Source organism: Macrotis lagotis, chromosome 1 (genome assembly GCF_037893015.1).
Source record: "Macrotis lagotis isolate mMagLag1 chromosome 1, bilby.v1.9.chrom.fasta, whole genome shotgun sequence".
NCBI classification, from domain to species: domain Eukaryota; kingdom Metazoa; phylum Chordata; class Mammalia; order Peramelemorphia; family Peramelidae; genus Macrotis; species Macrotis lagotis.
The window spans coordinates 92,420,580-92,446,748 of NC_133658.1; the positions used below are offsets into that span (position 1 = coordinate 92,420,580).

General features: G+C 34.2%; 1 protein-coding gene across 4 annotated transcripts in view; it reads left to right on the top strand.

The window, feature by feature from the left end:
* Positions 1 to 26,169, top strand: part of LOC141500963 (echinoderm microtubule-associated protein-like 4) — a 169,533-nt gene that overhangs the window by 79,671 nt on the left and 63,693 nt on the right. For 2 of the 4 annotated variants that reach the window (XM_074204577.1, XM_074204603.1), the window contains exons 3-7: positions 13,703 to 13,817; positions 18,104 to 18,277; positions 20,505 to 20,633; positions 25,107 to 25,132; positions 25,424 to 25,456. In XM_074204577.1, coding sequence (XP_074060678.1) covers positions 13,703 to 13,817; positions 18,104 to 18,277; positions 20,505 to 20,633; positions 25,107 to 25,132; positions 25,424 to 25,456 — 477 coding nt within the window. The remainder of the gene's footprint in view (positions 1 to 13,702; positions 13,818 to 18,103; positions 18,278 to 20,504; positions 20,634 to 25,106; positions 25,133 to 25,423; positions 25,457 to 26,169) is intronic. The other 2 variants (XM_074204587.1, XM_074204595.1) reach the window with 2 other exon arrangements.

The following is a 26,169-nucleotide window of genomic DNA, read 5'->3' on the forward strand; positions in this document are numbered from 1 at the left end:
GAACTTTCTCATTTATAAGAGCTTGTTAGAAGGAGCTTATATAGACAAGGCACAGGAAGGAGTGGAATATAATGGTATAATATAGTAAAAAGGTGGAGTCAATAGGTGATAAAGTGAAGTACTGGGAGGAATAGAACGGAGAAGAAGGAGGAGCTGAGAAATTTCACATAAGAGTCAAGAAAAAGCTTTTTCAATGGAGTGGAAAGGGGGAATGAGTGAGCCTTCATTCTCATCAGAAATGGCTCAGAGAAGAGATAACATACACACTTAATAAGGTGAGGAAATCTATCTTACTCTAGAGAAAAATGAGAGGAAAGGGATGGGATAAGGGGGAATGGGGGGGGAGGGAAGGTGGGAATAGGTGATAGAAGAGAGGGAAGATCATGGGAGAGGGTACTCAGATACAACACACTTTTGGACAGGGCCAAGATGAAAGGAGAGAGAGAATAGAATAAATGAGAGTGGGGAGGAATAGAGTAGAGAGAAATACAGCTAGTAATAGCAACCGTGAGGAAAAATATTGAAGCAACTTCTCTGGTGGACTTATGATAAAGAAAGCAACTCACCCCAGAGACAGAGCCATTGGAATCTGAACATAGACTGAAGTACATTTTTTTTTCTCTCTGTCACTATTCTTGAGGTTTCTCATCTTCTTGGTAGGGGGGAGGGGGGTTATGTTTGCTCTTATAATAAAATTATTATAATAATACAAATAAATTAACCAAAATCATACTTTGAAAAAAAAATTCTCCAAGAAGTTTGTCCTGAGATCCTAGAAGCAGAGGATAAAATAGAAATTGAGGGAATCCATTGATGTCCTCCTGAACAAAATCCCAAAATAAAAACTCCCAGGAATATTATAGCCAAATTGCAAAACTCCCAAGTCAAAGAGAAAATATTAAAAGCAGCCAGAAAGAAACAATTCAGATATTGTGAAACTTCAGTCAGGATTACACAAGATTTAGCAGCATCTACATTAAGAGCTCAGAGGGCTTTGGATATGATATTTTAGAGGGCAAACAGAGCTTGGTTTAAAACTGAGAATCAACTGCCCAGCAAAACTGAACATGTTTCAGGGGAAAAGATGGACATATAGTAAAATAGGAGAATTTCAAATTTCCCTGTTGAAATGCCCAGAGCTGAACAGAAAATTTGATCTTCAAGTACAGGACTCTGGTGGAACATAGAGAGGGTGGAAGGGAAGGACAAATTATGAGGGATTTAATGATTGTATTCCTGCATGCAAAGATGATACTGATAACTCATATGAACCTTCTCATTTATTAGAGCAATTAGAAGAAGCATAGGAGGGAGCTGAATAAGAAGGTATAATATATTATAAAAATGGAGTTAATGGGTAAGGAAGGAAAGTATTAGAAGAAAGGGGAAAAGAAGTAGTATAAAAGAGACAAAAAATTTTTCAATGGAGTGAAAGGGGAGAAGGTGAGGGGGATTGAGAAAGCCTTCATTCTCATTTTGAAGTGTCTCAGAGAAGAAATAACATACTCAATTAGGTATAGAAGTCAATCTTATCCCAGAGGAAAAAAGGAGAGAAAAAGGATTGAAGAAAGGGGACAGGTTGGTGTAGGTGATGGAAGATCATGAAAGAGGGTAGTTAGATACAACACACTTTTTACTTTTTAGATACACCACACTGTTTTCTTTTTACTACAAGACTATTGTATTGTGAAAATAAATAAGTTTAAAAAAGAATCAACGTTTAAGAATATCACAAAAGCAAGTAAGAACTTTTAAGAAATATAAAATAAAATAAAAGAGTACAGAGCCCAAAGAATGTTACATTGGGCACTATATCTAGCATTTACATAGCACTTTAAAGTTGACAAAGCACTTCACAAATATCATCTCATGTTACTCTCACACAACAGCTCTAGGAGGTAGATACTGTTTATATTCATGATATAGATAAGGAAACTAAAGCAGACAGAAGTTAAAACACGTGCCTAGGATGACACAGCTAGTATCTGAGGTCTATTATGAACTCAGATTTTTCTAGCCAACTCTCCCTGAGTTTTTTTTGGCAGAGATACTGACTGGAGTGGTTTATCATTTCCTTCTCCAGCTGATTTTACAATTGAGGAAATGAGGCAAGCAGGGTTAAGTGACTTGTCCAAGATCACACAAGACAGAAAGTATCTTAGGTCAGATATGAATTCTGGTCTTTCTGACTCTAATCCCAGTGTTCTCTATCCACTATACCCTGCTGCCCTTCCATCTAACTACCAAATGCAAAACTAACAACAAGTTTATGTATATATGCAATTAAAGTTAAAAAGAATGAGAAAAACAAGGACGTTATAGGGACTATTGTGTTGAGGTCAGTATACTCATCTTTTGCATGAGGTTAACAATCATTGATGATATGAATTAAAAAACACAAGTATAGTCATTTACTGTGATTTGCTTTGATTTCTCTTTCACTCTATTTTTCTCTTTCTCTTTTCATATATTATGAATATTTATAATATTTATGCTTGTCGGTAAAAGGCAGTAAAAGTATATATTTTATATATTTATGTGTGTATGTATGTATATATACACACACATATATATAATTCACACAGGTTTTTTTTGTTTTGATTTGATTTTTTTTTTTTGCAAGGCAATGAGCTTAAGTGACTTGCTCAAGATCACATAGCTAGGTAATTATTAAGTATCTAAGGCAGGATTGGAACTCAGGTCCTCCTGACTCCAGGGTCAGTGCTCTATCCACTGCATCACCTAGCTACCCCTCATATCTAGATTTTTAAAGTACCTAAAAATCATAGAACTCAAAACTAGGAATTTTAAATACTTTCAAAAAAAAGAATTAGGAGAAAACAGAGAAATTACCTAATATACAGAATATAGTAGAAAAAGTGATACAATCAATAAAATCAAATGGTGATTGAATTACTACAGTAGAGAAGAAAGTATATCATAAAAAGAACTACCAGATTAACCAAAGAATTGATGGACAAGCAACTCCTGACACTATTTATAAAAGTTTTTTTAAATGAATATTGTATTTCAGAATTGAAGAAAACTTTTGCCAAAATGAGTTGCATTAGACAAATAGGAATCGCAGAACTATTAACAAGGAAAAAAAAATCTAAGATTTAATAGACTTAGACCACATAAATTTTATTATCAATAACAAGCAAAAAAAATTGTAATCACTTACCAAGTAATAATAATTAGGATCATGACAGATCTCCCACAGAAGAAAAGGGATAATCAGAGAAATAATAATATTGCATATATAATAGAGGTCTTTGGTTGGACCATGAAGCCTAGAGTTATCTTCCCAGAAAAGCTTTGAGAAATTAATATACTTCAAAGTAGACTTTGAAAAATATTCAGACCAGACCTCAAATGAGAACTCAGAATAATTCACATTTCCTTATAATATGTGAAAACTCTTTAAATTATTGTATGGTTAAATCATGTAATGTTTGGAAAGAACTAGAGAGAATGGACTGATTATTCCAAAGCAAAACTCCTAACTTCAATGAAAGCAAAACCCATCTTTTTCCAGATGACTCTTGGATCTATATAGCTAGGCTTCATTGCTTCCCAGGCCTCTATCACAAAACTTTCTGAATTCCGCACCCTCTCTCACACCTTATCACCTCTTTCCTGCACAGTTGTCATTGCCTCCTCACTGGTCTCCTGCTTTCTAGTCTCTTCTTTCTTTCAGTCTCTTCCTTGCCCAGCTGTAAGGTGATCATTTGTTAAGGCATCCATATGACCCTGTCACTCCCAAAACCTGCCCTGGCTGATTCCTCTTGCAGATGTGGTAGGACCTCTACCAATTGGCCGCCACCGACTTTTCCAGACTTGTTTCACACTTTGAATTCAAAACTGGGTTTTACCTGTTCTCTGACATCAGTGTTCCTGCTTTGATAGGTTTGTAAATGGCATCCCTTGAACTTTCTCATGTCTGTCAGACATCTAGCTGGTGGGGCCACTAAAGTAGAGTCAGGAAGACCTGAGTTCAAATCTAGCTTCCAACCCTTATAAGCTGTGACCCCAGGCAAGTCATTTGACTTCTGCTTGCCTTGGGGTTTTCAGCTGTACCTTCCAGAGTTGTTTTGAGGATAAGTGGAATCCTGTTTGAAAAGTAACTTAGCATGCTGCCCAGCAAAAACTATATTAAGATGTTTTAATTTTGAACTGATGTGTGAAAGCCAATTATCATTTTTCAGTATGAATATTTACACTTTAGAAATTGATATAGAGGCTCACCATCCTTTAGAGGATATTCATACTCTGGGGGAGTTCCTTTGCTCTTCTCTACTAATCTTGTGAATGTTGTCTGCTCTAGGGGAGCATGATCCCCCCCAATATTCTCTAATACTCTTTCTTCCCTCTTAGCTGCCTTGGATGTTCTCACCAGCCCAGTTTGTGATTACTCCTTTACTTAACTCTATTACTTCTACTGAAGCACACTGTCTTTGCTGCTTTGCCAGAGAAATTAACTTGTGTACTTTAAAGTCATTAAAAAAAAATGAAAGAAAGAAAGAAATTAGTATAAAAACCACCACTTCACCACCTTAGCAACACTACAAATTAGGGTTTGATTTCTTGCTTTGCTGATTGTCTCAACTTAAGAAAGTAATAGAGAAAATGTTAATAGTATAGATTAAACATAAAAATGTATATATTTTTCCCTTCTAGGGAACCAGTTGTTAAACATTTACCAATACACCACTGGATGTAATCCACATAATAATCTTGAAGTCTATAGCAGGATCTTAAAACCAAAAAGCAAACTGCTGGTAAGGAAAAACGAAACATGTGCTTGAAGTCTAGTTCAAGCAGCATAAATGAAGAGAAGGGGAAGATATGAGATAATATTTTGGTGGTATTTGACATCCCTCAGTCAAGTTTCAGGTCAAAATCTGGGTCCTACACAAAACTTTTGCCTGTTTCCCTTAGATATTATATTAGTACACTGTTGCTCTTCCTCCAAATCCTTTACATTTATCTTTTATATATCTTTGCCAAAATTTAAGCAACACAAGAATTCTTTTTTTTGTCCTTTCATCTTTAATGTCTACATTAGTGTCTTGTACATAGTTTTCATTTAATATTTTTGACATGTTGAATATCCTATTGACAGTTATCATTTGTAGAAAAACTAACATTTAAAAAATTAATCCTAGTTTTGAAAGCTATTTTTTAGTTCATGTAAGATGATATGTGAGAACAGTGGCTTAGTTTTGTTTGTGAGCTCTTTCACTGACACTTTTAAGTCCCTCCATTTACTTGAAATGATTATCTTGATAGTTTTATCTTTAAAATGGATTAGTAAAAGATTATCAAAATGAATTCAAAACTGTTATAAATTTTCATTGTCTGGAAAAGATGATGGGCTGGTCCTGTGATAAGAGTGAGGCTAGAAAGCTCACGTGTTACGCAGGTATCTACATGGTGTCAAGGTCCCCAGCACATTAGGATGGACCCACTATATTGTGGAGAGAATAAAGACGTAAGTCACAGGATGGAAAGGTTCAGCCAAATTATCCTTTTCATCATTACAGGAGATATTCCAAATGAAATCACAGTGTACCTCTCAGAGATATCTTTGTTGAATTGTTTTGGAATTTCAAAAGCAATCATATACAGAATTCCATTAATGTTATCACTGGCAACCCCAAACTCCATTATCTTGAAACTTGTCTATATATAGACTACTATAGAATGTGACAAGAAAAAAGTGTTTAATGAATGTCAGCTCTTGGCATTTCTAAGTTTAAAAATAGACTAAGAATTGGGAATGACATTAGACAATATATTTTTGTAATGAATATTTAGAATAAGCATTATAAGCATGATACTATCTAATGTATGTTGTTTAATTATAGAACATCACAAAATATTTTAAAATTGTTGAATTATTTGTTGACTTTTTTGTCTAAAAGAACAAGAAGTAAAAGCTTCTTTTGGGTTTTAGGGGTTTTTTTGCTTTATTTATTTTTTTAGGTTTTTGCAAGGCAGACAGGTTTAAGTGGCTTGACCAAGGCCACACTGCTAAGTAATTCTTAAATGTCTGAGGCTGGATTTGAACTCAGGTATTCCTGACTTAAGAGCTGGTGCTCTATCCACTGCGCCACCTAGCTATTTTTTTTTGCTATATTTTAATCTAATGTGAACTTTTGAATCCAGGTAAATTGTAATTTGTGTTCTATTTCCCCTCTTGTGAGTTATTTGCATTTTAATATTCATGCAAAGCAGTAAGGTCAAACTCAAATAAAAACAAATGTCTGCAGGTCTTATATTCACTTAGGAAACCACACATTCACATTATACATGTTTTAATGTATTTTTATTTGGTTAAAGAGTTCCCAATTGTATTTCAATCTGATTCTGGCACTCTGGAAAATGTGGGGGAGAGAAGGGGAGGATTTAACATTTTTGATGTAAAAGATTTAAAAATAAAATTATACCAAAGGAGTTTTTTTGTACTCTTTTTTTCTTCTGTAGTTTTAGCATCCTTAAATCTTTAAAATAGCCTTTTATGATTACAGTGTTCAAGGCATAGGCCAACTGTTATATCAGGCTTTTACTTGGTAATTATTGTATGCAACATAATTTGACTTTATATTTCTCTTAATGCATGTGAATTAGCTATGTAATATTGGAATTGTAAGGAACTGTCATTTTATAGTAATAATTCTATTGATAAAAAATCAGAAACAATTACTTCTCTTTTCTCATCTATGTTGTATTCTGTCTTTTAGTATATTAGCAACTTAAAAGCTAGGTAGTATAATGAATAAAGCTCTGGGATCTGGAATCAGGAAAACCTGAATTCAAATCAAGCCTCAGACATTTACTGGCTGTCTGATCCTAGGCAAATCAATTGACCTCTGTTTGTCTTGCTTTCCTCATTTGTAAAATGGAAATGATGATAATAATAATAGCACCTACCTCCATGTTAGGATCAAATGAGGTAATAACTGTAAGTGGCTTAGCATGGTACCTGGCTCCTAATAAGTGTTCTATAAAAGTTAGCTATTATTGTTTTTATTAGTTGAGTTTTAGTTTCTCCTGAATATAGCATGCTAGACCATGATGGGGTGTTTGGTTTCCTTAGTAATTTTTAAATTGTTAACTGTGCAGTTTTTTAAAAATTATCTTCTCCAGTAGAAAATGTTTCCTTTTTGACAGCAGTGAAACATTAGTACCATATGCTCAAGTTAGTAGTTGAAATTTTAGTCTGTGCCAAATAAAATTACCTGTATGGTAGAGAAAGGGGAAAGGGCTAAAGCACTTTTGGCAGTTGTAGACTGCCAGGAAGACAGATTGTATCACAGCTGGTGCCTGGAAAACCCATTAGGACCCCTTGGGGGTGACCAAATGAATGTAATTTGAGAATCTTGTCCAAAGGCACTGTGTGTGTGTCTTTGTATGTGTGTATGAAGACAAACTACTGGTACACAATCATATCAACTTAGATGAATCAGATTGTTCTTCTGAAGATGAAAGTCAAACACTTGGACCAGGAAATAGCTAGCATGTCAAAGATTGTGGAAGTATTACAAAGGGCACTTGAAAAACAACAATTAACCAGAGGTAAAAACTGAGATTTGACAAGTTATTTCTTAGTTGATTAAATAAATATAAGATTAGTGAGCATATGGAGATATGGATATCACAGGGATATCACTTGACTCTTACCACAAGTACCATTTAGTGAGAGGATTTGGGGGTTGTTGGTTGTTGGGGGTTTTTTTGAGAATAAGGGAAATTTGGGCATGTTTGAAGGTATCAGGGAAAGAGCCAGTTTGGGTAAAAATTGGGGATGGGAAGGTGTTGATTGAGGGAGCAATCTGTTGGAGAAGATTAGAGAGTATGAAATCAAGGGCATACATAGAGGAACTAGCCTTAACAGGAAGGAAGGCTGCTTCATTATCGGAGTCTGGGGAAAGGAGGAAAGAGTAGAAGATGATGTCAGGAGGTTTTTGACATGAAGAGAAACAGAAGCTTGGAGTGAATGGGGTTATGACTTTCTGTAATATGTAACTGATTCTAGTTTTTAAAAGCTGAGAGAAATGAGTTAGATATAGTGACAAGATCATTCATATAGATAAGGTATAAATACAAAGATAAGAATTTGCTGATACAATAAAGATAAATTAGCAGTCCCGAAATGGAAGGTGAGTGTAGTGAATGAGGAAAGTACAGAACCTCTGATGCCACACTGACAGGTTTAAATATAGTGAGTGCAATATAAACTAAGGAACCCCAAAATATTCTTAAGTAGAGTATCTGGCAGGATGAAAAATCATTCAAGGAATGCTTTACTTCAGATTATTTAGGATAATTATGCAATACTAAATTCCCATGCCCATGCATTCAGTGCAGAGAATGAGAGGAATAGTAAGTAGAATAATAAAATTAAGGAGAAGGACCATTGATATTTTCAGAGTTTAAGAGACGAAAATCTGAAACTCTACCAGTAGGAGGAAGCAGCTACTTTTCCTCCAAGGACTGATAAAGTAGATCTACTGATATCCTCTAGTCAGACATCATTTTTTAAGATCAAAAAGAAGATGGGAAGAGTAATAGTGTTTGGTGACACCTTCTTGAAAGGACCTGAGGCTGCTGGTTGTTAGTTTGACAAGGCAGAGATCTGTTGTCTTCCATGTTCGCATTTATGTGTATACACACACACACACACACACACACACACACATGCATATATACATTGTCCTTGATAATTTGAAGTATAGAAATATTCCTTGGATGATTTTTCATCCTAGTAGATAGAGAGATAAGTAGGTACATATGTCTTCCAGGGGTGGGGAAGATTGTGTGTGTGTGTGTGTCCGTGTGTATGGGTTCAAGAACTTCCCAAATACATACACACACACGTGTGTGTGTGTGTGTGTGTGTGTGTGTGTGTGTGTATATATTTGACAAACCTGATGACTACTGCCCTGTTAGAGTAGTTGACCCTAGTTATAAATTATATTGCCAGAGGAAACCTAAAAAGCATTTCCAAAAATTAGAAAACTCCAGTGAAAAATTGAAGTTCCTAAGGATGTGATTGACAGTTTCTCACTGCTTATCATTCAGAAGAGAAAAATAGTTTGGGGAAATAGAACTGAAAAAGGATTGAGTTGATCTAAAAATGTTATTTTGACTTAACAGGCCTCAGCATGGAAGAAAAGGTAAGGAAAAAAATACCTAGGTATATTCACTAAGTTAAATATAATAGAAAATTTCTACAATGTAAGAAGACTGGCATTTAAGTCACCTAGATATTCATAAGGTTCATGATCTAAGAAAGAAGACAGTAGTAAAGCCTAAGTGCCATATTATTATTCTCAGATACATGCTATATAGGCCACAAATAAGATGAATCAGGGATCCTAACAGGGTGGCAGCAAATTTGACTTCATAAATATGCATAAAATTTTGGGTGAGACCAGTGACTGAATATAGACTGTAACATGAGAATGAGATTTGGAGAGAATGAATTTGGAATCCTTGATTCATAAATACAGAGGTTAGGTAGCATTGTGTATCAGTAAGATCATAGGCCCATGAGAATAGCTAGGAATTAGGTCAGAGGAAAGCATGGTAGAGAAAATTTTTATAAAGAATCATGGAGAGAACAAATTGAAGTGGCTTTTGTTATCAGAGGAACAAATGGTAATTGTTGCCTTATTTTAAATGATGATTTCATTCTTCAAAAAATAGAGTAATCAATAAGTAATCAGTTAGATTCACCAACAAAAAGAAACCAGTTGCTAGAGTGGAAATGATGAAAATTGGAAGGATGAAAATTGCATCTTCTGTAATAGAGGACAGAAAATCTGGGGATGATGACACATAATCTTACATTTGGGATAAGTAGGTTTAATGAGGAAAGTTAAGATAGGCTATCATTGACTTAAATTCTCTAGGGAAAGTGTTTTGTTTTTTTAGATTTTGGCAAGGCAAATGGGGTTAAGTGGCTTGCCCAAGACCACACAGCTAGGTAATTATTGTGTCTGAGACCGGATTTGAACCCAGGTACTCCTGACTCCAGGGCCAGCGCTTTATCCACTGCGCCACCTAGCCGCCCCTAGGGGAAGTGTTGAAGTAATTGTAATGCCAGTCTTCTTGGTTTAGGTTTGATGTTGGTATAATAGGAGGCACTTACAAGTCATTGAATAACTAACAAAAGGAGGTTTAATTTGCCCTAATAAACAGAAATGTAATGACAGTACAGTGAAATTTAGCTTCTATAGCTGCAGTCCTTTTCTCCAAAAAGGAAAAGTATCTAACCATCAGAGGAGTATATATTTACTTATACTATCTTCAGAAATCTATCAAGAATGAGGGGCCCCAGCTGCCTCTGCCAGGACTTTTAATGCCCTTGGAAGAGCAGGAAGCTGTATATACTAAAACTGAGGACCTACTCCAGAGAGAGCTTTGGTTCTTTTGGGGGAAAACATACCTAGGATTATGAAAGAGCGACCTAGGCCTCCCCATGTTGTGAGTAGGGGAAAAGTAGCTGCACCGGAAAATTTGAGTATAGTAGTCCTCTCACAAGAAGTGAACCCAGGAAGGATGTCAAGTTGTCACGAATAAAGTTTCAGGCAAAGAAAAATAATTCTGAAGAGAAAGAAAAGTGGGAGTTCTCTGAAAAGAACAATGTTCATTCATAATGAACTTAGATTAAAATAAAGAACTTAGATTTTCATAAAGTATTTATAACAGATAATAAATAAGCAAGGTAAGGTAACAGGACACATTTAAAAGTAGCATGGGGTTGTAAGAATCTTACCAAGTATCAAAAAGTCTTGACAAAATTAGACTTTAACTTACTGAAGTCTTAGGTAGATTATCTTTTTCTACTGGGGCATTGGTTAAAGCTGAAGTAAAGAAGAAAAAGTAGAGATTTCCTTAAAATATAAAATTCATGGCATTCTGGTTGTTGTTAGTGTTATGTTTTAAAGTTTTAAAGTTATCTCTAAATAGCTAGTTTGATTGCAACCAAATCACAACTGAATCTGTATAACATTTAATTAATCAGAATGTAAAGTCTTAACATTTAAAAATCAACTACATAAGTAACAAGTGAGATACCTATTTAAAGTAAATCTGGGAATTTCAGTGGCTCATTTACTTCATATGAGTCAGCAGTGATTTGATAACCAAAGAAATTAATGCAGTCTTTAACTGTATAGTTTCTAGGACTAAGAAAGTCAGTCCCTCTATATTCTTCTGTGGTCAGACCATATCTGAATTGTTGTGTTCCATTCTTAGTACCACAGTTTAGCAAGGCCATAGAGAACATCAACAGGAGAACAGCCAGAGTTAAATGAAAATTGCTTTATGTAGGGGAAAATCTAGTTTTAGAACTACCTAATAGTGGAATGAACTGACTCAGGAAAGGGAGGTTACGCTTCATTGGAAATCTTAGCACAAATTAGAAGGCTACCTTACCTGTCGGGTGTATTGTAGTAAAAATAGAATCGCATAGATTTGGATTAGATGATCCTTGAGGTCTCTTCTAGCTCTGAAATTTTTTTTTTTTATAATCTTTTTTAGGTTTTTGCAGGGCAAATGGGGTTAAGTGGCTTGCTCAAAGTCACACAGCTAGGTAATTATTAAGTATCTGAGGCCAGATTTGAACTCAGGTACTCCTGACTCCAGAGCCGATGCTCTATCCACTGCACTACCTAGCCGCCCCCGTTTTTTTTTTTTAAAGAAAGATTTTATTTTGAGTTTTACAATTTTTCCCCCAATCTTGCTTTCCTCCCCCACCCCCCACAGAAGGCAGTCTGTTAGTCTTTACATTGTTTCCATGCTATACATTGATCTAAGTTGAATATGTTGAGAGAGAAATCATATCCTTAAGGAAGAAACATAAAGTATAAGAGATAGCAAAATTACATAATAAAATAACAGGTTTGGTTTTTTTTTTTTCCTAAATTAAAGGTAATAGTCTTTGGTCTTTGTTCAAACTCCACAATTCTTTCTCTGGATACAGATGGCATTCTCCATTGCAGACAGCCCAAAATTGTCAGATTGTTGCACTGATGGAATGAGCAAGTACATCAAGGTTGATCATCACTGCCATGTTGCTGTTATGGTGTACATTGTTCTTCTGGTTCTGCTCATCTCATTCAGCATCAGTTCATAAAAATCTTTCCAGGCTTCCCTGAAATCCCATCCCTCCTGGTTTCTAATAGAACAAGAGTGTTCCATGACATACATATACCAGTTTGCTAAGTCTTTCCCTAATTGAAGGATATTTACTTGATTTCCAATTCTTTGCCACCACAAACAGGGCTGCCATGAATATTTTTGTACAAGTGATGTTTTTACCCTTTTCCATAATCTCTTCAGGGTATAGACCCCCTGGTGGTATTGCTGGATCAAAGGGAATGCACATTTTTATTGCCCTTTGGGCATAATTCCAAATTTCTCTGCAGAAAGGTTGTATGAGTTCACAGCTCTACCAACAATGTAGTAGTGTCCCAGATTTCCCACATCATTTCCAACATTGATCATTATCCTTTCTGGTCATATTGGCCAATCTGAGAGGTATGAGGTGGTATCTCAGAGACGCTTTAATTTGCATTTCTCTAATAAGTAATGATTTAGAGCAATTTTTCATATGATTATGGTTCACTTTGATTTCCTCATCTGTAAATTGCCTTTGTATATCCTTTGACCATTTGTCAATTGGGGAGTGGCTTGGTTTTTTTTTTGAAAATTTGATTCAGTTCTCTGTATATTTTAGAAATGAGTCCTTTTCAGAAACAATAGTTGTAAAAATTGTTTCCCAATTTACTATGTGAAATTCTTCCTGTTTAAGGAAAATTTATTTTAGCAGCTGTGTATAGGTGAATAGTCATGTATGAGGAATCTAACCATGAAATGCTTGGATTCTAGTTGAGACAGTAGTAAGAATAGTTCTAAAGACAATGAGGGGAAAGAAAAAGAAGTTAGAAGGTCTTGCTAATGGATTGGAAGTGAAAAAATACTAGCCCCAAAGTTAATTTGATTTTATAATTTTGTTGTTATATTTTTAGTTCCTTTTTCTGTAATAATTATCTTATTTGACTTTTACATTACTGAAGTCTTTTTTAGATCATCTTTTTTCTACTGGGTCATTGGTTTAAGTTGAAGTAAAGAAAAAACAAGATAAAGATATTCTTAAAATACAGAACTCAGGTCATATTCTGGTTGTTATTGTTTTTAACTAATGCCTAGATAGCTATTTTGATTGGAACCAAATCAGAGAATTTCAGGATTAGAAGGGTACCTCAGTGAGACCATTTAGTCCAAACCACACCTGAAGAATTTCCACTACAACATACATAACGGATGATCTTTCACCTTCCATTTGAAGATCTCCAATGAAGAAAAAAACCCATTAGCTCCAAAGGGCATCCCTCTGACAAGTTTCATTTCCTGTATATCAATCCTAAAGTTGCATCTGATACAAAAAAAAAATGGATATCCGATTCTTCCTACATATAACAGCCTTTCAAATATTTCAGTGTAGCTAGCCCTTATCCTTTGCCTCATTCTTTTACAGATTAAACATTCCCAGTTCTTTCACTTAGTGAAATTTTAATAATAATTTACTATATGCTAAACATCAGAAGGAAATCTAAATGTATGCCTAACCTCCTTTCGGTGGTAAATATTTTAAAATTTTGATATGCTTTCCTTAAATCTTTTTTAGGTCAAGCTGTTTCTATGTCCTGTATAAGCAAAGGCAGTAGTAGAAGCAGAAAACCAAACCATAGCAGCTCGATATCAATATCAAGAAAAGAACCTTTCTCATCTACTGCTAAAAGGTATCTATCAGAAATGAGCTACCAGTGTTACAAATTGTACAGCTGTCAACTTTAAATTACAGGCTACTTCTGGAAATTCATAGTGGTTTCCAATGAAATAATTCTTTTTAAACTCTTGATTTTTGAAAAAGGGGGTTCTAACCTGTACTCATTTTATAACTGTGCTGAATTAATAAAGAATGGGGAAGCCTTTGGTTCTAACTAAAAAAAATAAAGCAACCCAATTCATTATTTTCTTTTTTTTTTAAGAGAATTTGAGTATCCAACTATCATTAATGTATAATTTCAGTGATTTTTACTAAAAATATGTATCTACTACTATATGATTACTATTGTGTTTTCCATAGACATAAAATTTGGGGCATCTTAATGATGCAAGGGAAAAAATAATGAAGTTACTGGATTTTTTGCCTGGGTTTACAAAGTAAATGTGTTTGGGAAAAGAATACTTTCAAAATATTCTAAAAATGTATCTTTCTATAATTTTTAATCTTAACTTATTCTACCTAGTATTATTATTTAATTTGATAATTTCCCTCATTTGTTATTCTGGTAATTTTGTTTACAGAATTTTTCCCTCTATGTGGTTTCTAACCAATCTTACCATGTTATGAAATTTTTAAAAATGCCCTTACATTTACTTTGCTGCATAGCACTATTGAAAAAGAACCTGAAGAAATAGAAAATTTTTATTTTTTGAAATATGGGTGATCTGCATTACTTTGGAGAAAAAAAGATGACTTTAATGTCCAGTCTTGTTTTCTTTTTGTTTGTTTTGCAGGGCAATTGGGGTTAAGTGACTTGTCCAGGCTCAGATAGCTAGTATATGTCAAGTATCTGAAGCTGAATTTTAACTCAAGTCCTTCTTACTCGAAAGGCTAATAATGCTTTATCCTTTGCACCATCTAGCTGCCCTCATGTCTTATTTTCAATATAGGTTCAGTTCCTTTGCCCAATAGATAGAAAAGGTAGATAACATTAGTGCCAGAAAAACTTATTTTCATTAGCAGGAAAACTGATAAAGCAAAAACATAAGCTAAATAGTAAAGTAGAACTTAATGTTTTGTGTTTAATCTACCAAGCACCTATTATTAAAGAATATACTTTTATAAGTATATCCAAGAACTACTGAATTTTAATGTAGTAAATTATAATGATCGTTACTTTTCATAATAGTGAGACTAAGATTATACAAGAAGCATATTATAAAACATAGTCACCAAAATTAAAAAAGTATTACTGAAGTTTATTGAGTGATAAGAATGAATGGCCAGGTCTGTGCTTTAAGAAAATCATTCTGGCACCTATGTGGAAGATAGATGGAGAAGAAAATAAATATTTGAGGCAAGGAGGCCAATTTTCATGTCTGCGTGTGTGTGTGTGTGTGTGTGTGTGTGTGTGTGTGTGTGTGTGTATTTAGATATAAAAGAAAAAACCTGGTTTCAGTTTGAACTGACTCAACATAACCTAGAAATATGCTTTTTAAGTGAAGCAGAAAATTTTCTGATTCAAAAGGTTGCTTTTTTATTTCTCTTTTTTATGTAGGAGTGATCCTCAGAATTTTGATTTGTTAGATGTTCTTAAGTGGGGTCAGGTTATTTAAACTTTTACTTTATTAAAATTCAGTAATTCTTGTAAATACTTATAAAAATAGTATGTTTTTCATTAATAGGTACTTAATAGACTAAACACAAAGCATTGCTCTACTATTTATTTAGCCATATGCTTTTGCTTTATCAGTTTTCTTGATAATGAAAATAAGATATCTTAAGTATTTTAAGACTTTGAAAAAGTGAACCAGTACATATTAGATTTTTTTTTAAGGTTTTTGCAAGGCAAATGGGGTTAAGTGGCTTGCCCAAGGCCACACAGCTAGGTAATTATTAAGTGTCTGAGACCAGACTTGAACCCAGGTACTCCTGACTCCAAGGCCGGTGCTTTATCCTCTACACCACCTAGCTGCCCCTATATTAGAAATAATAACAAATTTTGAAGCAAAATTTTCATTTTTCATTGATAGTACATTAATCAAAAAGTTCAAAAAATTCATTTAATTATAATAGCTCAATTTGAGGGCATTATAGTAAATAAAACTTTTCCTGTACTAAGAACCAACCACCAATGCAATTTTGAATCTGATCCTCAAGGTGATACAAGCCACTAGAGTTTCTTGTATGGGAGTGACCTAGAAAATCATTTTGGTGGCTGAATGGAGGAGGATGAACAGGAGCAGGCAGACACTTCAGATAAGCAGACCCCCCAGGTTTGAAGTGATGCACGAGAAATCAAACTTATCTTCCTTAAGGACAGGTCTGATCCATCACTCCCCAAACCACCAAATTCAGGGGCTCCCTGCTACCTTCAGAATCCCTCTGTTTCATTTTCCAAGATCTTTTGACCCTTTTCAGTCTTCTAGCATTTTATTCTCTTCCTTGAACTCTTGAGAAACAGGAACACTGACCTTGTTCCTTACACAAGACACTTCATTTCCTGGCTTAAGGCATTGTCACAGGCATTTGATCCACATCTGGAATGTTCTCCTTACTAATTCCCAAACTTCCCTGGCTTCCTTCAGCTCTCAGCTAAAATCTTGCCTCTTCAAAGAACCTTTCCTAGTCCTCTGAGACTGCTCCCAGTTTATCATGTTTTTTTTTTTATATCCCATTAGATTGTAAGCTCCTTGACTGCAGAGACTGGTTTTTGCCTTTCTTTGTCTCTAGTGCTTAGCACATAGTAGACCCTTAATAAATGCTAATTGATTGATTTTGCTGGCTATTGGCCCCTTATATATTTGCAACCTATCCTCTTTTTCAGTCACCAGAGCAGTATCAAAGTAGAGGTCACTGGGAAATCCCAACATGTATATATATACATATATATGTGTATATATATACACACACACGTATATGTATATACACACATATATAAATGCATATATATTTTCTTTTCATGAAAGCTAATAGTCCTACCTCCCCTTTTGGTTTTGAGAGGGACACAGTAAATTCATAGGTTGAGTAGGCATAAACTCATTACATTATCTTTACCTCCATAACTATCCCTCTTCCAAGAAAGACTGCATCATCCTTCCAGTTGACCAATTTCATAACCTCAGTGTTATCTTTGACTCCTCATTTATCCTCACCCCACATAAGTAGTCACTTAACAAGATTTGTAATTTCATTTTCTACATCTCTTGCATCTGTTCCCTTCTCTCTTCTCACAGTTACCCCACCACAAACCTCCCTAGTTCAGACCTTCTAACCTGAACTTTTGAAATATTCTACTAATCAGCCTCCTTGCCTCAAGCAATTTTTCCCCTTTCCATCCACATGGGTGTCAGAATGAATTTCCTAAAGCATAAATCTGGCCATGTCACTCATCACTCAGTAAACTTCAATAGTCAAGTGTTATTTTCCCTTTAATACCTTTTTTAATTTATGCATATAAATTTTATATTGTGCATAATAATAGTATAGAAGTATATTGCATAATTTGTAAATATCCCACATATTGGGAGCACATACTTAATCTTTTTTTTTAACTAATGAGGTGAACTATCAAAAAAAATTCTGAAACCATGAAGCCAAGGCAATTAAAATCATAAAAAGTTAAAAATCAGAATGGAAAGGTGAGTTTTTAACTCTTAACTTTAGAATTCTAAAATTTAGCTAAAATTTGAAATGTAGAACTATAGGTAATGTTCCAGTTAAACATGAATAACCTTGCAGGTCAATCTAAAATAATGACAATTTAAGTATTAAATATCATAATGAAAAGTAAAAGTTAATATTTGTCATGTATCTGAACAGTTTTACCAGGTCTTCACATTTGATAGCTTAATTTCTTTGGTAGCTCTTTGAGAAAGTTAAGAAAGATAATCGCAGGTACCCCAGAAGAAGGCAGACCTGCAGCCCCTCTTTTCAAAAACTCTGTAGAAGCACTCAATTTGTCCCATCCTTCCTTTGTGAGTGTGAGACAAGGGCTAGGAAGATGCACATCTTCCAAAGCATCTGTGCACAGATGACCTTTACTATCTAAGGATTATTAGTTATGACTTCTTGGGTGATGGTAGCTGTAACTGTGTTTATGACATTGTTTAAGTTGTGAGCATAAGTAGCTGACTTACTTTAGAAAATCATTATATGTGTAAAAATAATGTGAATCATTATTTATGTGCATGCTTTAGGGTTTTGTCTTATGTAATATTCATAAATTTTCTTTCACTTGTTAATTAAGTTCCCTGCTTTTATTTAAACATCTGTTGCATATTATACTTTATTTTACAGCAGTACAGAAAAAAAGAAAGAAAAACCACAAGGACAGAAAGAAAAAAAAGAGGAATCTCATTCTAACGATCAAAGTCCACACATTCGAGCATCACCTTCTCCCCAGCCCTCTTCACAGTCTCTCCAAACATACAGACAAATTCAAGAAAGCAAGAGCTCTCCTCCCACCAAAAGGTTTTCACTGACCCCAGTACAGAGCTAGGGAATGGTTGTAATGATACCTAAAATCGTAGGGGAAAGGTTGGCAACCTGTAGATTGCAAAGAAGAACTTGGCTTTTCCCTTTCTCTTGCTGTAATTTTTTTTTTTTTTACAGCAACAGTATTAGCATATAAAGATTTTTGCACATCTTTTTTTAAACCCTAAAATTTTGTACAGTTTTTTAGTATTTAATTTGATAAAAAAAATCAAGCTAATATAATATTGTTTAAAATCAAAAGCCAGAGTCTTTTTGCATTTAAATTGATTAATATGCCAATCTTTATGAGAGTATAATGTCATAAATAGAAAATTACTGTGCACAGCCCTCACCATACTTGGGTATCATTATAACTTCCAAGTGCCTTTTTTAACAAATTTCCCATCACACCTTTGTGTTCTGTTTGGGAACGCTCTCTAAGTTCTTGCTTGGTGGCCGAAATTGATCCATTTCACTTTTTCTCTCTCATTCTTTTCTGAATATTTGCTTCAGGGCTTCTTTATATAGACATATATATTAATAAACACCTCGGTGATGTAGAGAATAAAATCAAGAAATAAATCTGCATGCCAAATGTATGGTGACTGATGTCTTTGGAGTTTGATGCTAGGAACAACCACATAAGACAGATGGGCACCTGGTTTAGCTCTATTAAAAAGACAAATATTTTCAAAATTGGTATTTTTTGAAGGGAAGTTGTTTCTAACTTTTATTAAGTATAAATATATGCTTGGGAAAGCTTAGAGATATGTAAAGTAATTTTTAAAACCTAGGGTTTTAATAAGGTAACAGTACAAACACTTCCAAAAAATATCTTGTGCCCTTTTTAATTTGATTACTAAACTATATCTTGCCTAAAAACCACTATTCTAGTAGAAAATTTGGAAGAACACAGCACCTTTCTTTCACTTGACTGATGCATGCTTACCCTTACCCAGTGCACTGTCTTTGTGTCACGCAGATTCTTAGACCATTTTGGCAGTGTGTCGTTGTCCTGCCTAACCTCCTAGAAAGAGCTTTTGCGAATGATTATGCACAAAGGTGATGAGTAGACATTGTGAGCTACAAGGGAAGAAGTTGGTTTTTAGAATCTCAACAATTCTTGATTTAACACTGTTTGCCCCCCAGACTTTTTTTCAGCTTCTAAAGGTCTCGTGGAAACATACTTGTTTATCTCTCATTTGAATGTGCTTTTGCAAGAAGTATTTGAGACTGGATGCATTGTACTCTGTAAGCAATGCAGTTGCAAATGTGTAACATCATTTACTACATGTCACTTACAGGCCACTTTAGGGGAGAAAAAGCTTTTTTTCAGTTACAATATGCTATTATATACAAAACAAGTTGTTATAACTTTTTTGTTGTTAAATTTAGACAATGAATATCATTTCCTATAACATAACCTAGATAATAAATGGTTAAATTAGTTGCTATGGTGGTTTATATTTCAGAAACTTCACCTGCAACTCTTATTTATGAGTTCAAATAAAGCTGTCTTAATAGGAATTGACTGACTACCAATTCAGTGACTACTAAAAAGCAGTTTTAACAATCTGTAAATCATATAAAATATATATGTATATGTACATATGTATCTGTATGTGTAAATATGTGTGTGTTTGGGGAGACTGCAAAATTTATTATTTCATCTTGAAATTTTCATTGGCGGGGGTGAAGGGTGGATTAAAGAAAAATATCAAGTACATGGAGCTATTCATACATAATGGATAGATGGTTGGCCTTGAAGTAAGGAAGACCTGGGTTCTAGCCTTTTCTCTAACACATACTACTTCTGTGATCCTGGGCAAATCACTTAAAATCTCAGTGCTTGGGACAAGCCTCTGAGAAAATAAAAATTGCCAACCTATACTGGTAGAAGTAGTTTATTTACCTGGGAATTGGCTTATGCTAATGAAATCATAGCTCAAATCCCCATCTCTATTCCCAGTCAAACATGATTATTCAGCAAAGTATTAATAGTGTCCTTAGGAAATCTTAAAAATTATAGTGGAATATAAACATTTTTGCAATTGCTTTGTTTAACTATACTCATCCAGTCATAACTTTCCAACTAATCTTTATTTCTATTTTCTGGATCAGCTTTAAGGAAATTTTATCCTTGCGCTTTTGTCCTCTGCTATTTAAACTAATATTATTGTTCCTCAAAAAATTTAACTTAAAAAAAATTTTTAATTTTTTAAAGCATAAAACGAACATCTACAACTGAAAAATCACTTAATACATGGGAGAATTCAGATGATAGTCATAACAAGCTATTGCAGACAACCTCAACATCAAAATTAATATCAAAAGTTATTAAAAATGTAGACAAGTAAGTATTGCATTGTCATCCATAAAAATTTTTTTCTTTTAAATTAAAATCTTTTAAAATGAATCCTGAAAGCTAATCATTTTTCAACATGTTGGGTTTTATCTCACAGAGCTGGAGAAATAGGAGAGATCTTTCTAAAAAAACTTAACTTATTTTATAGCTGAAGCAAGTGATTCTCAAAAATACAAAATAAATTGCCTCAGGTCAAGACATATTCCTTTGTAGCTGGAACCAGATCTTCACAATATCCCTTGCTGGAGTGCTTTGGAATAAGCCAAGATGCTGGGGGTTAGGATCAGCATCTTGAGAGTCAAAAGTATACTGTTTAAATACTTTGGGCATCTATTCTTTATATATCAGTTAAAGCCCATATTATAATTCAAGAATGATGAGCTTATTTTGAGTAAATTGGCAGTTGGGATGAAAAAGGAACTGATTTGACAGGAAGACCTGGGTAAGTCACTTGGCTTCTTACTCTCCCTACACAGCCATCCTTTCAGGCTCACAAATGGCAGACCAAGCTATACCAGGGGAGAAAGTTTCTTTATCAGGAGTTCACTACATAAGAAAGCCATAAGTCTATTTCAAAATTGTCCTCTGTTGTAAAAGAGCACTATGCAGTGTGGCCCTGGTAACCCTGAATCAGCAGGCCTCTAGTGACGCTACCCAGGTGCTCTGTGGAGGGCAGATGGGAAAGCATGGAAAGGAATCACACACCAGGGAAAGAGAAGTGGGTGGGAGAAAGAGAATGGCTCAGACCAGGGAGATTGTGGCTTCATGGAAGATTGAAATATGTAAGTTGCCTCTGCATGTTCAGTATCACATAAGCACGTGTGGACAGCATAGTAGGCCTTTCCTCCTTTCCATTGTTGAAGATGGTGGAGATGTAAATGGAAAATGTATGTGCATGCCATTAGCTAACTTAGATGCAGGTGAAAAACATAGAAAAAGAGACAAAGGAAAGTTCCTGTCCTCAGCCCACAGTCTAATTGGGATGACAGTATATATACATATATGTATAAACAACTTATATACAGGGTAAGTAGAAAATAATCAAAAGAGGTACTAGAATTAAGAGATCATGAGAAAGGTTTCCTGTAGAAGATAGAATTTTGTGTGTGTGTGTGTGTGTGTGTGTGTGTGTGTTTAAGGGTAACCAGGGAGGGCAACAGGTTGAATTGAAGAGGAAGCATTCTAGGTATGAAGGACAGTCAGAGAGAATACCTGGAGCCCAGAGAGTATCTTGTATGAGAAAAAGCCAGGAAGACAGTGACCAAGAATTCATTTCAGGGAATTATGTATAAGAAAACTGTAAAATTAGGAGAAGGCTGGGTTATAAAAATCTTTGAGTGCCAAACAGAGCATTTTGTATTTGATCCTGGAGGAAATAGGAGTCTCTGGAGTTTATTGAATACAGGAGTGATGTGGTTGGACCTTTGCTTTCAGAAAATCATTTTAGTGGCCCAATGGGAGTTGAATTGATATGGGAAGATACTTAAGACAGGTACATCAGCAGGCTACTGCAGTAGTTGAAAGTGGTGGCAATGTCATAAGAGAAAAGGTGGTATTTTCAAGAGATGGTGCAAAGGTTAAATCAGATGTTGGCAACAGATTGGATTATGGGGGGAATGAAAGAAAGTAAGGAAGGAATAAAGAATAACATCTAGGTTGTGCCCTGAGTGCTTGCCTTAGCTGTAATAATAAAGTTAGGAGTGTTGGAGAATTTGAGGGAGAAGGGTTGGAGTTTGGTTTTTAGACCCTTGAATTTAAGATATTTCAAAGGGCAGTTGGAAATGTGAGATTGGAGAGCAGCAGAGAGATAGGTGGTTTAAAGAACCATAAGGGTAATTATCACCAAATAAAGTAGTATAGAAGAAGAAAAGATCTTTAGGTCAAAAAAAGCTTTAGGACACTTAAGAGATTAGTAGCAGAACCTGGAGAGGTGGTGTCCTGAAAACAAAGAAAAGAGAATATCATGTAGAAAAAAACGGTGATTAACAGGCTGCAGAAAAGCTAAGAATTAGATTTGACAACTAAGAGACCATAAATAACTTTGGAGAGAGCAGTTTTGATAGAATAATAAGGTCAGAAATCAGATTGTAAGGAGGTAGGGAGAGGAGAGAAATTGGAGGCACTTATTAAAGTCCAGAGGGCAGAAGAGATATTGGACCATATAGGATCAGGGAGACCAGAGCATGTATGTAGGCAATTAGAAATGCACCAAGAGATAGAAATTGAAAATAAGTGAAAGAGTCTTGGTAAGAAATAGGGCCACTTCATCCTAAGAGACTGAGGTAGAGAAGATAAAGGCATGATCAACAAATCAGTGCTTCCTTGATAGAGATTAAAATAGCTTGAGGGGGTAGAATTAAAGATTGTTCTCTTTGTGAATTCATTCTAAAACAATTAGTAGAATTAAAAGTAGATACTGTTAAAATGTAAAATTTGCAGATAGATAAAAAACACATTTCTATAAAAATTTTACCTTAATATTTTCATCTGTGATATACATATTAATATATCTTTTGGCAGGTAAGTTTCAAGAATAGGATTTGTTTGAGTTCTTTTTTTAAAGAAAAAAGTTTTATTTTGTAAAGGCTTAAATTGTTTTAGACTTTATAAACTTGCTAACTCTTAAAAATATACCTTTGCAGTTTGAAGAAGTGACATTTTCTATAGTTTCTTTTTATTCTTTGAAATTACCAGAATATGACTCTGTAGTTTCATGCAGTTAAACAGCTCCAAATCTGTGAACTTATGTTCCTGAGACCACCTTTCCAAACCTGTTACTATTTTTTTAAGTCACATCCAACCTTTGTGACCACATAAGTTTTTTGTTTTTTTTTTAGCAAAAAACTGGAATGGTTTGCCCATTTCCATCTCCTGCTCATTTTACAGATGAGGAAACCAAGGCAATAAAGGTTAAGTGAATTGTCCAGGCTTAGACAGCTAGTGTTTGAGGCCAGAATTGAACCCATGAAGAGATGAGTCTTCCTGATTCTATGACTGGCACTCTATCCACTGTGCCACCTAGCTGTTCTACCTAAATTTGGAATCAAATAAAACCTTTGAAGAGATTCCCTCTTACTTTTCTTGTTAGCAAGATGGAGAAATAAACTATATGGTAATAGTTAGATTTGGAACTGGTTTGATTATGACCTCTAAAATGTATTGATTAATATATAAATGACAACCAAGCCTGGAGATTATACAAATCCAATATGATAAAACCCAATAGAGATAAATGTAAAATTCTGTCTTTAAGCAACTAATTTCTTTAAGCCCAAGATCAGTCTGGAAACATCCTAGGGAGACCATTTTTCAGGTAAAAAAATTTTTAGTGGGCTGTATGTTTTATATGAATCAACAGTATGACATAGGAGAGATAAAAATAATAACAAATTGAAGTTTCATTGATAAATAAAAGTAACTATTTTCACTATATACTTTGTCATAACTTATTTGATTATGACATTTTAGGAGGCACCTGTACCATGTCATGAAAAACTTCTAGACAAATAGCTGTCCCAAAATGGAGTAGGATGGTTTAGGAATAATGTCTTTCCCTCACTTTACATGTCTTTAAGCAGAGTTTGGATCATAACTTAGTAGTTATGTTACAGCAGCTTGATTCAGTGGGAAAAGCACCAGACCTACAGTCAAAGGGCCTGGTTTCAACCCCCACCCACCAAGGACTCTTGAATCCATGTGATTGAGCAAGTTACTTAATCTTTTTGAGCCTCTATTAAGTGCAGGGGTTAGACAAGAAAATTTCCTTGGCTCTAGATATATAAGATCCTGTAATCTTTTGGATATGGGTTGGCCTAAATTTCCTTTCTCCCATAAAACTCAAATTTTGTGATTCTCTGGTATGAATGTTAACAACAGAAATGGAAAGCTAAAATTCAGCCTTTATCAGGAATCCAGAAAAATGGGGATATATATCTATGCTTTGTATTGCTGTTGTTCCAACAGTTACCTTACTTTTTATTTACAAATTTTATACCTATAACTTTGTTATATTTTTCATATTCTAAGATTTATATCTATAAGAATTCTAATAAATTTGGAGATATGCTTATTTCAAGCAAAATAAAAGCTTGCTTTTGCTATTGTTTCTCTTGCGTTATTGCCTAAGTATTCATCTATTATGAATTCTAATGTCAGTTCATTGAGAAAAATTAATTAGTTTGTAAAGGCATAATTATATGTTAGTTTATATTAAATCAACCCAATATTAAAATCTTTCAATCTCTGAAAACTTGTAATTATGTAGTTTTCTAGATCAGTTGTCATTTAAGTTTCCTCTGTGTTCAGACTTAAATAATATTTTCATTCTGGCCTATGAATTGGTTATGTGTTATATTTCTTAAGCCTATTGTAATACTTAATACTCTTAATAATGTTTATAAACAAATATGAAATTTTAATATCTTAATAAATTAATTATGTACTTATATATTCCTTTTTTAGGTCTAAAGATATTGTCATCAATCAAGGTAAATTAAAAACACTTTTTTAAAATAGAGCTAAATTGATTAATTTGGAGGGTTTTTAAAAGTAAATTTGTTTGAATTTATTAACAGTTTGAAGAAAAATATTGAAATCATTTTCAGTACTTTATTAATAAAATCTTCAGATTCTGAATAATAGCTAGCACCTAAAAAAGAAATGTAAAGTATCATTTATTTAAATAATTGGTTATAGGTTTTAATTGTTAGAAAAGGGAAGGTTTTTTTGGTTTGTTTTTTAAATAGCTTAAAGATATATTATTTGTGTTTCATAACCAGCAAAAATGTCAACTCGTGAAAAAAACAGCCAAGGTAAGAATAAGCTATTCTGCTGGTTGCTTTCTAAATTAATCATTTTCTAAATCTTTTATTTGGCTTTTCATGTATTTTATCTGACTTCTGTGAAAGTAGAAGATTCTTAGTGACATAATTTGAATTCAATTTGAAGGTGACAGTATTTCAATAGAATTTGAAAATTTTTCTTAGGGCACTGGATAAGAGCCACTTGGGGTCCAGAAGATTTCTTCTTGAATATTTTTTCTTAAAAAAAATAGCTAGAAAAGCCATTTAAAAGATTAATAGCCTTCATATCTATCAGAATCTCTTTTTTCTTGCCAGCTTTAGATAACTAGCTGCCCTCTTGAAAAGCAAAAACTGATGCTACAAAGCAAAATACTTCTTCCTCTTTTTTTATATTAACAAATTTCATATCTTGTGGCTTTTAGTTATTTCTGACTTGTTCTCACCAAAAAGATAGTAGACTGTCTATAAACTCGGAATGTACATTGTTCATTCTTTTTTGGCAGCTTAAGCAAGTTTTGTTCTTCAGTAACTATTTCTGCCTGAGTTACTTTGCAAATTTAACTGAGTCATGTAGATCCAACTTGGAAGTATGTATGTTTGCACGTTCTAGATCATATCTATGCATAGTTTGTCTTTTTTTCTGTCCTGTTTGCATAACTAGTTTTTAATGCAGTCAAAAGTGTGGTAAATAGCAAATCTCTCCTTTCTGTCTTAAAATTTAT